General features: G+C 38.5%; 1 protein-coding gene across 1 annotated transcript in view; it reads left to right on the forward strand.

Moving 5' to 3' along the window:
• Window positions 1–13,002, forward strand: part of bcl3 (BCL3 transcription coactivator) — a 35,578-nt gene continuing 22,576 nt past the window's right edge. The window contains exons 1-2 of the mRNA XM_041793684.1: window positions 1–908; window positions 1,574–1,691. Coding sequence (XP_041649618.1) covers window positions 383–908; window positions 1,574–1,691 — 644 coding nt within the window. The 5' untranslated portion in view covers window positions 1–382. The remainder of the gene's footprint in view (window positions 909–1,573; window positions 1,692–13,002) is intronic.

Consider the following 13,002-nt stretch of genomic DNA (forward strand, 5'->3'; position numbering starts at 1 on the left):
CCGTGCTTTCTTTTTTTTTCTCTGTCTCGCGCTCAGTCTAATTTGTTTCGGTTTTAAAGGGAAAGTACCGTCTATTTAAAAGCAGATGAACGCTGCCGCTGCTCTGCACTGTACCTGCTTTTAGGTGCGCTATGATATGTACTTTTATCACTTCTGTTTTCTTTTATTTCAAAATAGAGCGCCACTCCTTGTCATGGAGTTTATCTGAAATACTCCAGTGACACAAACGGAAACTTACTCATGATTTGAATGCTGCCGGTTAGGTTTGATGAGGATGGGAATTTCGCACAGCTGGTCACTGTGGATAGAGTGTCACTGAAGGACGAGAGGTTTTCCCACACCTGAGAGTCCATCAGACCCCAGAGCTCCTCACCCCCGGTTGATGCCGAGGATCATGACTATGAACGGTGACCACCAGTCGGTCGCCACAGCTCCGCTGGATCTGCGCACCTCCAACCGAGAGCGTGGGACTACAGACTGCAAAGGTCGCGTCGGGGACGCCCGAGTGACCAGTGGCTCACCTGCGCCTCCTTCATGCACGGGAATGGACACGGGAATGGCGTGTCAGCTGCCCCAGCTGACACGCTGCCCCACAGGCAGAGTTGCACAGGGTTCAAAAAACAGTCCAGACCGTAAGCGGCCAGCGGACGATTCTTCCCTCAGGCTTCCTTTTAGGAAACGTCCGATTCCCGTGGAGCTAGAGACTCAGAGCCAGTCACCGGCTCCTGCAGACCCCGAAGACCGTCTCTCCCCTGTGGTAGAGACGGACGTCACATCCAGGATCAGTCGTTTGGAAAGAGTCGAGGATGACAGCAGGATCGTTGCAGGACCAGTGATTCCCAGACAGTTTGAAGAGACACGACAAAGTCACAATGGATATCCCATCTTTTTGCGTTACTTTGAATACGGTGAGCGTTGGATAACAACACTGGGCTTTTAAGCTCAAAATAATTCTTATTTTTCAGCATTATTATACTATAAAAGCTTTTAAAAATCTTCTCAAGCATGAATATTATCTGATTTTTAAAATCAATCTCTGAAAGGTTCTCAGAAACATGTTTAATGACCAAAATAGTCATGCTTTTTGATACTTAAGGGAACAGGATCTACACTGTGTTGAATTAAAACCATGTATGTAATAAAATATGTTATATTGAGCCAGTCACAACCGCCAGAGGTTGGTCCTTATTAATACAGTAAAGACTGACATATAACTTTAACCATGGAGATGACAGTTCACGTTAAAGAACTCTCCTCTTAGAATTCATTGATGTGTCACAGGTGAAAGAAGAGTCAGTGGTGTCACAGCTGATGCACCAGCTAATCTGAAACAATAAGAAGTCCAGTCAGCAGTTCTGCAGCTATTTTAGTCAGCTTTTTACCATGAACTACATACCTAATTGGCCAATTCATAACTTAACACTATGCAGTCATAGCTGCACGCTTCCTCATTACAGTAAAAGACCAGTGCAGATTTTCATTTTATATTTATCTGCATCATTTGATCCTTTTATTTCCCCCTAACCCTCTGTCTTTATGTATCTCACTCTCTCTTTGTGTCTTTCCTGCTTAGGCATCCCAATGTACTGTTTACCCCCCATCCCAGAGCCGAGCCATACTGTGATCCTCCAAACAGAAAACCTGCTGTCTGGCATCGCTGTGGCTACACGACAAGATGAAGATGGAGACACGTATGTTGATGCTTTAAATTAAAATGTGTCTTGCAGCTTATTGGTTTTTCCATCACATACATCAAAGTAACTGATGCATACAGTAAAGTTATGATTCACCTTATGCATTTTATAACCATCACACTGTACAATCAGGAGGCTGTGTTGACAGTTGAAACTTGGCATAAATCACAGATATTAAATCTTACCACATGCTGAAAATACATATTTATGGAAGTTTTGGTGGACAACGAAGCTTTATTTTGTCCTTGTTTAGACTAACCAAAGACAGCTCACTTCTTAAGCTTGACAATAAAAACTCAACATGCAAAATGTGGAAGTTTAAGACTTAGAATATGTTTTTACGAGCATAGAAATGGCATGGTGGTGCAAACGGTAGGAAAAAAGACATCAAATTAAAAGATATCCAAACTTCAATCCAATATATAATACAATATATTTAAGCAAGAAAATCTTGCTATTTAATCCTAAAAGGTTTATACGATATTTCTGATTAATATTCTTATCATTGTTGGATGTTAAGAGGCATTCATTAAGCTTTTCAATCAAACAGCCAATCAATCAATCAATCATGTTTATTTATATGGTGCCAGTTTATAGCCAAGGTTATCATAAGACATTTAACAAAGAGGGTAGTTCTACACTGCACTCTTTGACTGATCATTATCAAAGCCCAACACTAATCACCATGAGCTCAGCACTAGCAGTATTTCCCTCGTCACAGTGGTGAGGAAAAACTTGCCAAGAACCTCAAGCAGAACCAGCCTTAACCTGATAGCCATCTGCCAAAGCCACACTGAGGTTGGAGATGGGTAGGGGCATCAAGAGACAAGAGGGGGATTCAGAAAGAGGGACAAGAGAAAAAACAATAAAACAACTGATAGACAAATTCATGGTTGTCATGGCCGTAAATCAGAGATCAGAGATTCTAGCATGAATTCAACAACTGAAAAATAAACTTAATATGGGTTAAAAAGGAAATAAGAGAACAGTAAAAAGGTAAATATATTTAATAACATGAGGAACAGATGACTTTTCACTTGTTCACTAAGCTGTCTGTGAGTTTTTAAAGTAAAACGGGAGATTGAGGAGCAGTGGTGGACTTATTTTACGTCACTGTGGCTGCAGGGAGATGTTGCAGAGACTCGCGCAAAGTGTGCTTAGAAGGACAATAAATCATGCGATCAATCGTAATTTTAAACAATTATTGCACTAATTGTGGACCTTGATTAATGGCAGAGGTGTCAACAGTATTCACATTCATTACTCAGGTAGAAGTATAGATACTAGGGTTTAAAAAGACTTCTGTAGAAGTATCAACTCAAGCCTTTTACTCAAGTCAAAGTATAAAAGTACTACTTTCAAAACTACTTAAAGTATAAAAGTAAAAGTAATGTAAGGGGGAAAAATGCTATTAAGGACAAAAGCTTAGGCTGCACCACAGGAGCCTTTAGTGCACTACCCCACCTCCCCAAAGACATTTCTCTAAAGGCCGTAATGACTAATGGTATATTAAAATGTTAATGTTGAAAAATTTGGGATGCACCTGTTTCAGCTGCATTTATGCCCATTGAAAATGAACGAATTTTTTTGCAATGCAAATACATTCAAGAGCCATATATGTGTACTACTGAGCATTAACACGTGTTTCATGGAGTGGAAGATATAATGACTAGTTGCCTAAAAGTATTGGTCTTCCTGGCTACCAACCTCCTCGCTGGTGCTTGGTTGGGACATTTCGCTCGAGTTTTCTTGACTCTCTGCCACGGACATCTTCGTACTAGGCTACATACGTCTGCTATTTCCTTGCTGGAGTGTGACGTGATTTGTGTCATACGTGCAGGTGCGATAGATCGCGTACAAACCAATAGTGTTTCGGAATAGTATTATGTTTATACTTCTCATCCAACCACTATCAAATTCACTCTATCCGAATGACGCGATTTTTGTATTTTTTTGAACGATGACAAGCCGGAATGAAAACAAGCTGGAATGAAATAGGAGCAACAAGGCTATTTTTAAAATGTAAGGAGTAGAAAGTACAGATAATTGCTTGAAAATGTAAGGAGTAGAAGTAAAAAGTCGGCTGAAAAATAATTACTCTAGTGAAGTATAGATACCCAAAATTTCTACTAAAGTAAGGTAACAAAGTGTTTGTACTTCGTTACTTGACACCTCTGATTAATGGTGATTAACTCAAATAATGTTGACAGCCCTAATCCATACCCAACTAAACTATGAAGGAGATAACAAATGCTAGTCAATCAGAGGCAGAGTAAGGTGGGATGTCGGGAATGCTTCATCCCCATCCTAGGATAACAATTGCACCATACAACTCAATGATGTGCGTCAGAGGGGTTTAAGAGTAGCTATACAGTATGGAAGCTGGAAAAAATAAGTGGGTATATTCTGTATAACCTGCACTACACCAATGAGAACAGGGGACTCCAAGGAAAAAGTTTTAGGACCCCTGCTCTGGAGCAACATTTGTCTTCCATACATCATATACTGATTAGCAGCCAGAATTCACACTTTCAAGACAAAGAAGCTGAAGCCCTTAATTTAAATTCATTTATTTTTAATTGTGAAATTTTCATCTCAGAGTTGTTTTGCTGTTACATACTGTGTAATCTTAGCCTATCTGACTGAATTTGGCATATTGCTTCTCTGTCAGCTTGCCAGTGCTGGTGTTTTTAACTCAATGGAACCATGGCCATTAAAAGTGAAACTAAGGTGGTAACATAAAAATATGTGTGGACACAAGTGATTCACAGAGTTGGACCTAAACAACTCCAGTCTTAGCCAGTGACAGTTTGACCTCAATAACAGAGCTGTTGGTGTTGCACAACCTGGATGTGGTTTGTGAGATGTCTGCATCATCTTAGTTTATTTTCTATGATCTCTGTGACTCACCTGGTTCTACATATTGAACAGGTACTGTCAAAGCTTCACTAATACCAATCCAAATACTTCACTGTTGTTTCATTTCCTATGAGGGAATATGGTTTATCTTAGATTGGGAATGATTCACCATGTGACAATGGAGACTTTGATCTGACACACTAACCTGGAAAAGTACTTGACGCCATGCCCTTGTACAGTGTGAGTTATTGTTTGCATGGAGTAGCCGATGATTTGAAGTCAATCTGTCCCTCATGGCATATAGGATAGGAACATTTAGCACAAGATGATTCTTTAGATCACATGAATGCAAATATGAAACTTTAACGCATGGCTACTTGACTGTCTAAAGGTTTAACACCCACCCACACACTAACTGAAATGTCAAAGTGATACAAAAACATACAGACACACACACTGTTGCACAGTCATGTGACTGAAATACAAAGCATGTCCACGAGTTAAAGGGACGCTTTGATGTTGAGGTTTCATGAAGTATCAGCATTATTTGCATGAATTTGAAACAAACTCGTGATGTCCAACCTTTAGTGGCGGCTTGAATCCTGTGACAACTCACGGCTAATTACAGTCAATATCTGCGTAGAGATTTATGATCACCAAGGCATACTGTAAAGTAATGCTACATGTTATTCCTCATTCCTTAACGATCATAAAAAGAACTCTTACTCATTTTCATGCTTACACAGGTACAAGTCTGTGTGTCTTTCACATGCAGTGTCTTCTGTAACCCAAAAACTGGTTTTATTATGTTGTGGTCAAATGTTGAAAACAGATGCAAAGAAAAAAATATTTTTATATAACTTTGATGAAATAGTTGAGAATACACCACATGATGCTGACATGTATCATAAATTCTTCTCCCACTGTAATGCAATTAAGCCGCTGCCTTGCTTGTATAGTACCTAGTTTTTTCTCTGTGGTTGTTTGTGGATCTTTGTGTGAATTCTGCAGAAAGAACTACTCAAAGCCCCCTGTCTTTTTCACACAGTCTGCCTGTACATGAGTGTGTGTGTGCTGAATGTCAGTGATGGCGTGCTCCTCTTACGTCAATAAGGGCGTTCATCTTCTGTTCTCAACGCTTCTGAGCCCCTTAGTTTCGGGAAAACCAGTGAGTGCTCAGTTTTTAAACATGATTGTGGTTTTTCTCAGGTGTCTCTGTCTCTCTCTTTTCTTCTCGGTGTTTTTAAATGAATGGGCTCAAAAAACCCAAACATCCGCTCCTCACTTCCTCATTTATCGCTTTCTTTGTATCAGCCTCATGTCTCGCTCACTCTCTTTGCTTCGGTGTTATGTGTGATTGGCTTATGCACACGATCTCTTGTGCTTGCTCGTCTTACAGCTCCTACTAATAAATTTCAGTGTACTTCCAGTCAGTCAGAGCATTTACCTGAACAAACTAAACCTAACATGCAGATTTAAGAGTCTTGTTGAAACTGTAATGTAATTATCTTAACAGTGCCAGTTTCTTTCTTACACATTTAGTTCCTAGTTATCACAGCATGTAGAAGAAATGATTCTTTTTTGCTGTATGATGCTCTACACAAGCATATTGGAACTGAATGTGGCAAAGCAAAAGTCACAGTCACAGCGTTGTCTAGCTTTTTATACAACAGTTAGGCTAGTCCAAGCCAAGTAATGCAATTTGACTAGAAGAAGTGCACTGGGACTTTGAAGTGCATGCAACTCTCTTTTCATTGATTGCATGTTAAATGTTAGCTAACTTAACTAACTTAGGAATAAGCACAGGTGGAAAGTAATGTATTACTCTCACTCAAATTACTTTAAATTAAGTTGTTTTTGGGTGATTGTACGTTTTGAGCACATTTTAAATCAGTACTTTTACTTCTACTTAAGTAAGTTTTAACCAAAGTATCTGTACTGTTACTTGGGTGCAATAGTTTCCCAAAACACATCCCAAAACAGCCGTTGTACACATCAAAAGCATTAAATCTGAAACACATTTACACCATGAGTGAAGTTATCCACAGAGTAAGAGTTCATATCTGTGACTTTGGGTGCTCTTTAAGAATGCCTTGCTCAAAGGTTGACGCTGCTTTACGGAGTCGACCCAACTAAGCACAGGTTTTCAAGAGTTACTGTAGCTCTGTCATAGTGCAAAAAATGCGATTCGATTAACACTGACAATACTGCTGTGTATTTTAATTTATTATGAGAACTTTACCTGAACAACCTGGTTGGAGATCTATTCTCTTGTTGTTCTTACCCATAAGGAAAGATCATATTTTTCTCCTCGATATAAACTCAGTACTAAGTACTTAAATTAAACTTTAAATGGAATACTTTATACTGTTACTTGATTAGATTTACAGACCGATACTTTTACTTAAGTCAGTTTTAAACAGTTACTTTACTTTTACTTGAGTACAAGAGTTGGGTACTTTTAGCTTGTTTGCTGAACATGTATATATGCATAAATAATACAAGAAGTCAGAGTATTACTTAACACCCAATCAGAGGACATTAATCTAGCCAAATTTTGAACTCACTGTGTTGTCACCACCCATTGTGAAAATTAGGCCCCAGTTTGGATGTCTGGAATAACAAATGGTCTTGCAGTGTGGCAACGTGAACAGGAAACCTCACAACCCTGGTTCAACTTGACTCTCATGGCCTTTTTTTTGGAATCTACCATCTAGCTTAAGATACCAGTAGGATAGCATTTACTTCCTAGAGACAACAACATAAAACATATCTTTGTATCTTCATTTACCAGACAGACATTACATAATCCACATACCCCGCATGCCCTCTGTTTACATAAGCTACCTTAGCTAACATACGTAATGGTATTTCTATATTTTAGGCTGACTAGGCTAGTTCTCTTGACCTGTTATCACATTTTACCTTCTACCTGAAGGATAGCTTTCCTAAAACAAAGATTCAAGTCCACAATCATTCATACTCTGTTGTTCTTTCATGTCAGAGCACAAGACTGCCAGCTTCAAACACAACACTTCTGTTGTTTCCATGATTGGCACTCCTTGAACTCGCCAGCATAATAATTGGTCAGGATCACACTTGTAGTGTTGCCACACTGTTGGCCAAGACAGGATTTTTTTTTCTGTATACTGACATGGTGAAACTGTTGTGTAGACTAGTGGTTACCAACCTCTTTTCTATGAGCACCCTTACTTGTATTTAAAGGTGGAAAGTAACTGATCACATTTACTTAAATTACTGTCATTGAGTAGCTTTTTTGTGTACTTTTTAAAATCACTACATTTACTTAAGTATATTTTGTGGGGAAATATTGTATTTAGCTACATTTTATATAGCATCAAGAACTGTGTAAAAACTAAACACTAAAAGGCAAAATGAGGAGGTGTAAGCTTTCTGCCAACAACAAGAAAATGGTTAGAGGTTTAATTCCCACAACACATGATAGCCAGTAATAAATAGCAAGAGAATGACTCCACATTTCATCCTAAAACAGCGGTTGTGTTTCACTTTAGTTTAAGTCACACCTTATACATATAATGAACCTGTTGGACATTCATATTCTCTTGTTTATGTTGCACATTTAGGAGAGATAGTATTTTACCTTGAAAGCCAATTGGTGGTCAAAAATGGCTACTCAGTACTCAATACTTTACTTTTACTTGAGTAGATTTATAGAGCAGTACTTTTCCTTTTACTTAAAATTTAACCAAAGTAATGTAGTTTTACTTGAATACAATAGTTTGGTATGTTTTCTACCTCTGCTTGTATTGTAGAGGGGCTGAGGCCCCCTAGGACCCATACGAACAGAAGATGATACATAAATGTCAACGATTAACTTCAGATTTAGTATTTTGTATGATTAAAATCAAAACACAATAGCCACACACAAATGTTTTCATACTTAGAAACCCTGCATGAACTATTCATAAGTGTTTTCTCATGATTTTAGTTAGTATGAGTGTTTTTCTTTTATCTCTTCGCTTATCTTCTGTACTTCATGCAGTATATAAGTTATTCCAGACAAAAATGACATCTAGCTTTCCTTTTACTGCCAACAAAAGCTAATCTGGCAGGGTGCTACTATTGCCCCTCGTCTGACACCTACTCACTGACAGCGATCACAAACATAAAAAAATGAATATCCAGAAATAATCAATTTTCTTATTTGCATTTGCAGGTCTTAAATAGCTGTCAGTATTAATTTCAGTCTGTTTTATAAAGAGGCTGACAAGTCCTGACAGGAGCTTTAAGGAAGGGTATCACTAAACCATGAAAAATCACCCAGAGGGAGAAACGGGTTGATTTTATGGTGGCCTGACGGTAAAGTTAGGGGATCACCAAAGTCATTAGGAGTGAAATGTATTGACACCATCCAACAGTAACTGAGTGAACATGAGTCAGTACTTGCCATTAGATTGTGTTTATTATATACTGTGATTTGAACTGTATTTGTATGTATCACCAGAACCCCTTTCAATGAACATAACACCCTTCTGTCACCAACAACTTGATGGCTGCCTGACAAATATTGGATTAACTATGAAATTTTTCTTTCTAAATTCAAGACTCTCGTTAATCTAATCTTCAGTCTCTTTCATATCTACACACCTACCCACATTCTCTGATCTTCCTCCTCCATGCTCTTGATTGTACTTCCTGCCCCCTATGGGTCTCCAGGATTCAGCTGTGCATAGTTGCCTTTTATTGTATATTGTTTACTCGGACCCTGATATTGAATTATTTTTTTTATTGTTGCTCAATGTGAATGAAAACAGAATGAAATGATTTGCAGATCTTATTAACCCATTTTTTATTCACAGTGTAACAAAAACAACATATAAGATGTCGAAAACAAGACGTTTTATAATTTAATGAAATAATATTAGCTCATTTTGATTTTAATGGCAGTAGCACGTCTCAAAAAAGTAGGGATGGGGCAACAAAAGACTGGAAAAGTAAGTTGGACAAATGAAAAACCAGCTAGAGGAGCCTTTTGCAACTAATGAGATTAATTAGCAACAGGTCAGGAATGTGACTGGGTATAAAATGAGCATTTTAGAGAGGCAAAGTCTCTCAAAGTAAAGATAGACTGAGGTTCACCAATCTGCAAAAAAAGAAATACGTACAGTGCTTAACAAATTTATTAGACCACCACCCAAAATAAGGTTTATGCCACAGCTGCCCTAAAGTAACAGCATTGGTAATTACCAAAATCATTTGTTATGTTTCTGCAATGGTTAATACACCAATATGTAGAAGCTCTTTAACCCAAATGGTATTTTTAATGCTAAAATATCATTATTATTGTTATCCATAATTTTTCAAATTTACTGATTTACAAAAAAATCCTGAAAAAAATAGTAAAGCACATTATCATTTCTTGATTAATATGTCAAATTATAGTTATTTACTTGCATTCCTGAAGAGAAAAATGAGTTTTAGTGGTTGAATGTTATGCTTGATTAATTTCTGACTTCTTAGAGAAGCCCAGTGAGCCGGCTCAAATTTGGGTATAAAAGGGTGAATTCAGTTTGAAATTCTTCAGTCCTTTTCAAAATGGTAAAATGTGGAGAGCTGACTGAAAAGGAAAGAGTCCGCATTAAAGCAGTTCATGATGCTGGATGGTCTCTGAGACAAATAGGGAAAGACATAAAGTGTTCTAACAGTGTGGTCAAGTATGCTTTGGAGTCAATTGCCGAGACTGGTACTTACAAAATGCGCCAAGGAAGAGGCAGGAAATGAAAGTTAACTGAAGCAGATGTCAGACACCTCAAGATTTTAAGTACTAGAGACAGAAGGAAGACTGATCTTCAGGCAGAGATGAATGCTTCTAGATCACAGTCTGAGAAAGTCTCCAGAGTGACCATAAGCAGACAACTGATGGAACAAGGCTTTAAAGGAAGAATAGCTGCTAAGAAGCCATTATTGAGCAAACATCCAGAAACGCCTTAGATTTGCCAGGGAGCACAAGCACTGGACTGTTGATGACAGGAAGAAGGTACAATGAAGGTCCAAGTTTGAACTCTTCGGCCAGCATCATCGTGTTTATGTCCGCAGAAAAGCTGGAAAACGTTTTGATGCCAGATGCATTGCACCCACAGTGAAACACGGTGGAGATTCCATTATGGTATGGGGTTCCATTTGTGGATAAGGCGTGGGCAAATTTGTGAAAATGGACGGTATCATGAACAAGATTGTCTACCACAACATCTTAGTGCATCATGGAATCCCTTCTGGACTGAATCTGATTGGTTGTGGGTTCATATACCAACAAGACAATGACCTCAAGCATACTTCAAAGCTGTGCACAGACTATTTGAGCAAGAAAAAATAATCTGGAGTACTGGAACTGATGGACTGGCAAAGTCAAAGTCCGGATTTGAATCCTATTGAGCAAATTTGAAATTTAGTAGATTCAAAGATTGATGGCACAAAAGTTTCATCTAAAGCAAGTCTTTGGGAACAGCTAGAAACTATCTGTAACTCAATAACAACAGAGACTGTGGAAAAGTACATAAAAACAATGCCAGCAAGAATGCAAGCTGTTATCAAGGCCAAGAGGCCATAAAAAATATATAATATTCTAAAATATTTATGTTTTCTCGTTTTTATGACAGGTGGTGCACTGTACATTTAAAAATTGTGGAACAATTTCAGGAAAATGTTCCTCTGTGAAATTTCAAAGACTTTGAACACTCACCATCATAAAGCTCATAATATCATCAAAAGATTCAAGGAATCTTGAGAAATCTCTGTGCACAAGGGAAAAGGCTAAAGGTCAGTATTGGATGTTCGTGATCATCAGGCCCTCAGGTTCACCTCACCTTGCAAAGCAGATGGATACGCCCATTTTCTTGTTTTTCATTGGCGAATCCATCTTGCAAAGCTCCCACCTGAACTGTTTGGGCCCGGTTAGAAAGTGACAGGACCAATCAGCTATGAGGGGCAGTACTTTCAGGCACAGCAGAGTCACAACGTAAACAAGCAGCAGCAAGAGCTGGTGCAGTTATGGAGGAAGAGATTAGTGTGGATGCTGCTAAAGCGCCAGTTTTATCAGAACTTGACAACATTTCTTTGTTAAAAGAAGAACAAAGAACAGCAGTAAGTTGTTTTCTTTTCAAAAACGACAAAAGTCGAGTACTTACATGTCTACAGTCACCATGTTTCGCTTTATTCCTCAGTAGCTGTGCATGCGCAGCTTGCTAGTGGCTACGTCACATGCTTTGTTGCTCTGATTGGCTCGTAGAGATGTGACAGAACGTTCACCCAATCATACTCTGAGGATTTTTCAAAGCCTCTACCTTTTCTCAAACGTTTCCTATTGAAGCTTTCTCAGATGGATGTGTGAAACAAATCCATCTGTCGTGTCAGGTTACCCTCAAGTGGCACTGCATTAAAACAGGCATGACTCTGTACTGTGAATCACTGGCACATGGCCATAGGAACATTTCCAGAAATCATTGTCTGTCAACACAGTTCCCCATGCCATCCACAACAAGAAGAGGACATATTTGAACACTATCCCGAAACGCAACCGTCATCTCTGGGCCAAAGCTCATTGAAAATGGACTGAGACAAAATGGAAAACTGTTAAATGGTCAGATGAATCAAAATTTGAAATTCTTTTTAGAAGCCATGGACACCATGTCCTGCAGATTAATGAGGAGAGGGACCATCTAGCTTGTTATTGGCGCACAGTTCAAATGCCTGCATCTCTGATGATACGGGGTTGCATTAGTACCTATGGCGAGGGCAGCTTAAACATCTGGGAAGGCAGTATCGATGCTGGAAAGTATATGGAGGTTTTAGAGCATCCTATCCAGACGAGATCTCTTTCAGGGGGAGGCCTTGCATGTTTCAGCAAGATGATGTTAAACCACATTCTCCAGTGTTATTTTCGTTGACTAAAACTATGACTAAAAATGTTCGTCGACAGCCTTTTTTCCATGAAAAAAACTAGACAAAGACTAACAAAAATAGATTTGTAATGACTAAAACTGAAAAAAAATTAAGTTTAGTTTTCGTCAAGATGACTAAAACTGGACTAAGATGTAATTTAGTTTTTGTCGGACATTCAAAATCCATGATTTTTCTCTACTGGTGGTAAATCTGTCAAAAAACAGTGCAGCTGTATCTATTCTGTCTCTCATCTGTACCCCAGGTACCCCAGGTTTGGCAGAGTCCATAGAACTACCATGATGTGGTAGTTAGGCAAGACAACCAGGCAGGACTCCCTTGTAAAAGAGATTTTTGTATCTCAATGGGAACAAATCCTGGTTAAATAAAGGTTAAATAATAAATGCTTGGACTAAAAGTAAAGACTAAAATGTGAGGACTTTTTATGGGCTTAAACTAGACTAAAATGTCTTTGAGTTTTCATTGACTAAAACTAGACTAAAAATAAAAAAGGGCAGAAATGACTAAAATG

Source organism: Cheilinus undulatus, linkage group 8, assembly GCF_018320785.1.
Source record: "Cheilinus undulatus linkage group 8, ASM1832078v1, whole genome shotgun sequence".
NCBI classification, from domain to species: Eukaryota; Metazoa; Chordata; class Actinopteri; order Labriformes; family Labridae; genus Cheilinus; species Cheilinus undulatus.